Source organism: Gavialis gangeticus, unplaced genomic scaffold (assembly GCF_001723915.1).
Source record: "Gavialis gangeticus isolate Ggan-Ray unplaced genomic scaffold, GavGan_comp1, whole genome shotgun sequence".
Taxonomy (NCBI): Eukaryota; Metazoa; Chordata; order Crocodylia; family Gavialidae; genus Gavialis; species Gavialis gangeticus.
The window spans coordinates 7,177,160-7,179,925 of NW_017729020.1; the positions used below are offsets into that span (position 1 = coordinate 7,177,160).

General features: G+C 56.6%; 1 protein-coding gene across 1 annotated transcript in view; it reads left to right on the plus strand.

The window, feature by feature from the left end:
• Positions 1-2,163: 2,163 nt before the first annotated feature.
• The window catches only part of LOC109295546 (G protein-coupled receptor kinase 5-like), a 49,022-nt gene continuing 48,419 nt past the window's right edge, over positions 2,164-2,766 (plus strand). The window contains exon 1 of the mRNA XM_019514458.1: positions 2,164-2,582. Within this exon, the coding sequence (XP_019370003.1) occupies positions 2,531-2,582 (52 nt within the window). The 5' untranslated portion in view covers positions 2,164-2,530. The remainder of the gene's footprint in view (positions 2,583-2,766) is intronic.

Sequence of the window (2,766 nt, forward strand, 5' to 3'; positions counted from 1 at the left end):
CTATTGCTGCTGTAACCTGTTGGGAACTGGTGGTAAACAAGTAGCCATGCTGTTGGCAACATCTGCTGTGGAAATGGGTCTCTGTCTTCTTGGTGTAGGTAAGTTTTATTGCCTCTGCTGAAACCACCAGGCTGGTGCAACCTAACCTGTGTGGGAACGTGCACTCCAGTAACGTGCCTTTTTCTGTACATTGCAAACGAGCTAAACTAAGTGTGTTCAACCCAGGAGCTGGGGGAGGGGTGGGGGAAGAGAGTCAAAATGATAATTGCATTCACTTAATTGTGCAGCTTGAGGTAACTGACAAATCTTTGTCAGTTGGGCATTAGATTTTTATATGCTTTTATACAGCCCTTAAGTTGCAAATCTCCCTTCCATTTCTCAGAAAAGGCTGCTGGCATGTGGGGGAAGTGTGGCTTTGAGTAGTAGCTGGGTTTGTGGCTGATAAAACAGCACAGGAGGATACAGAACAGCTGGTGCATGAGACCAAGGCAACTGGGCAGTCCAGCAATTGCATTTAACAGCCCCACCCCATATGCATGATAATTGAATTCACACCCATGGCCCTGTGAGGAAATCTTGTAGGAGCTTAGATCCAAGTTTTGAAATGAGCTGTTTGCAAACAAGCAAACCAATAAATGCACCACTTCCTGTGCTGGCTCTGTGGGCACCAGCCTACCTAGATGAAGTCCCCTGTTCGCAGAGGAGGTGGACAGATGAGAGCAGGTGTTTTCAAATTTAAGTCCCTCCTTTCCTACAGACCTGCTCTGTCTGCCTGCTCCCTTTGCAGTCCAGGCTATTTCGGTGGCACTGAAACAGACTGAGCAGGGCTTGGCTTAGTTTCTATTCCTCCTGTTGGGCTTGGCAGTAGGGTGGCCGTCATAGAGGACATTCTGGTTTTTTGCTACTCTGTCCTCTATTGATATGAAACTGGATGCCGTTCTGTCCTAAAGGCGTCTAGTTTCACGTCCATAGAGGACAACTGGACTGTCCTCTATGATGGCCACCCTACCTGTCAGCACACTCAAACCTGCTCTCTGCCTCTGAGTTAGTGGGAGCTGCTGAGGTTCCAGCCAGTGGTGGCAGGGCCCTGCAGGGTACTCTGTATTGCCCGGGGGGTTAAGAGCCAGTGTTGGGAGTGAAACAAGCAACCTCCTAAAACTAGGCTGGGATTGAGGAAGACTGAGTTGGGGGTGGAATACTAGGCCGAAGAGGCTTTTTCTAGGCTGGGAGCGTGAGAAGCAGGCAGGTGTGGTCAGTATGTCTAAACCCACACCCAGCCCTCTTTTTTTTTTTTTCTGTGGGGAATACATCCGAGAGCAGTCTTCCTCTGTTAGGGCTGTGCTCAGTGCTGTCAGCACACCTGCTTCTGCTCAACGGGCAAGTGTAACAATGCTGCACAGTGTCCTGTGCAAACATTCATTGGAGGGAGCATATCTGACAGTCCAATACTCCTCCCGGGCCAGCGGGGAGAGCAGGTCCTATGTCTGGTAGGGTTGCCGACTCTCCTTGAATCTATTCTGGGCGGTTTCATCACATGCCGTAATGACTTGACACCAGCAAGGCAAATGCCCATGATGATTCCGTTGAAAAAAATCCCCTGGCCTACTATGTAAATCAGGTTCAACATTTAACATTTATTTCTTTCAATGAACGGCCTAGTGTTTATCTCCTGGGTGACTCCCAGCAGCCTCCTGGAGGCTTATTTTTAATTCGTGGACACTCCAGGTCAATCCCCGGGCCTGGCTGGGTGCGTTGCCCCCCGGGTCTGGTGTCGTGAGAGGCAGGGAGCGGGGGCGTGGAGCGGCGAGCACGGATGCAGACGGGCAGAGCGCAGGACTACATTACCCAGCGTGCACCCGGGCCAGTGTCGTGGAGGGGGGGGGCTTACATAACTCGGAATGCGTTTGCCCGCGAGGCCCCGCCCCGCGCAACGTCACAGTGGAGCCCCGCCCCCATGGAACGCTGTGTAGCCAGTCGGCTGCAGACTGCTACAATCTCTTCCATCCCATGCGATTTCCTGCTGCTGCCGCGGCTGGGGTCGGGGGGCACGCCGGGCAGGAGCCGCCGCCTGCCCCCTCGCGGGGAGCTGGCCACTGAGCCCAGGCCGGGCACCGGGGACCGGGTCTCCCCCCCCTCCTCCTTCTCCTCCTCCTCCTCCCCCCCGGGGCATGGTGTGTCGGGGCGGGGGGGTTGTTCCAGCGTTGCTGCCCCCCTCCCCCGCAGGCTCAGCCCAGGAGGGGCTGCCCCCGAGCCGGAGAGCCGGATCCGCGCGCGCGGCGCGGCTGGGGAGGGGGCGGCGCGGAGGCGCCCGGGCTGCGATCGCCCTTCTAGGAAGGCTCCTGCCCGCTGTTGAGGGTCGTGCGCCGGATCCGGGCCTCGCTGACTCCTCCAGAAGCAGGGAGATTTATCGTGTGTGCGCGCGTGTGGTGCTGCGTCTGGACTCGGGCTTTTCCTCCACTGGGCTCGAGGAAGCGGCTGCTCCTTCCTCTTCCCCTACCCTCTTGCTCCACATCCACGAATCTGGATCACTATGGAGCTGGAGAATATCGTGGCTAACACCGTCCTGCTGAAAGCCCGGGAAGGTAAGGGAGCAACTTGAGACGTGGATTTACCCAGAGCCTTGTTTGCCACTTGGGACCGGGGGGCGTTTTGTGCGGAGGGGGGTGTGGGGTGAGCAGGGGGTGAGGGCGAGGCATCTGCTGCTTGGCCGCTGGTTGCCGGCTCCTCCGTAGCCAGTGGGGGCAAGCGGTGCCCTGCTCCCTGTGT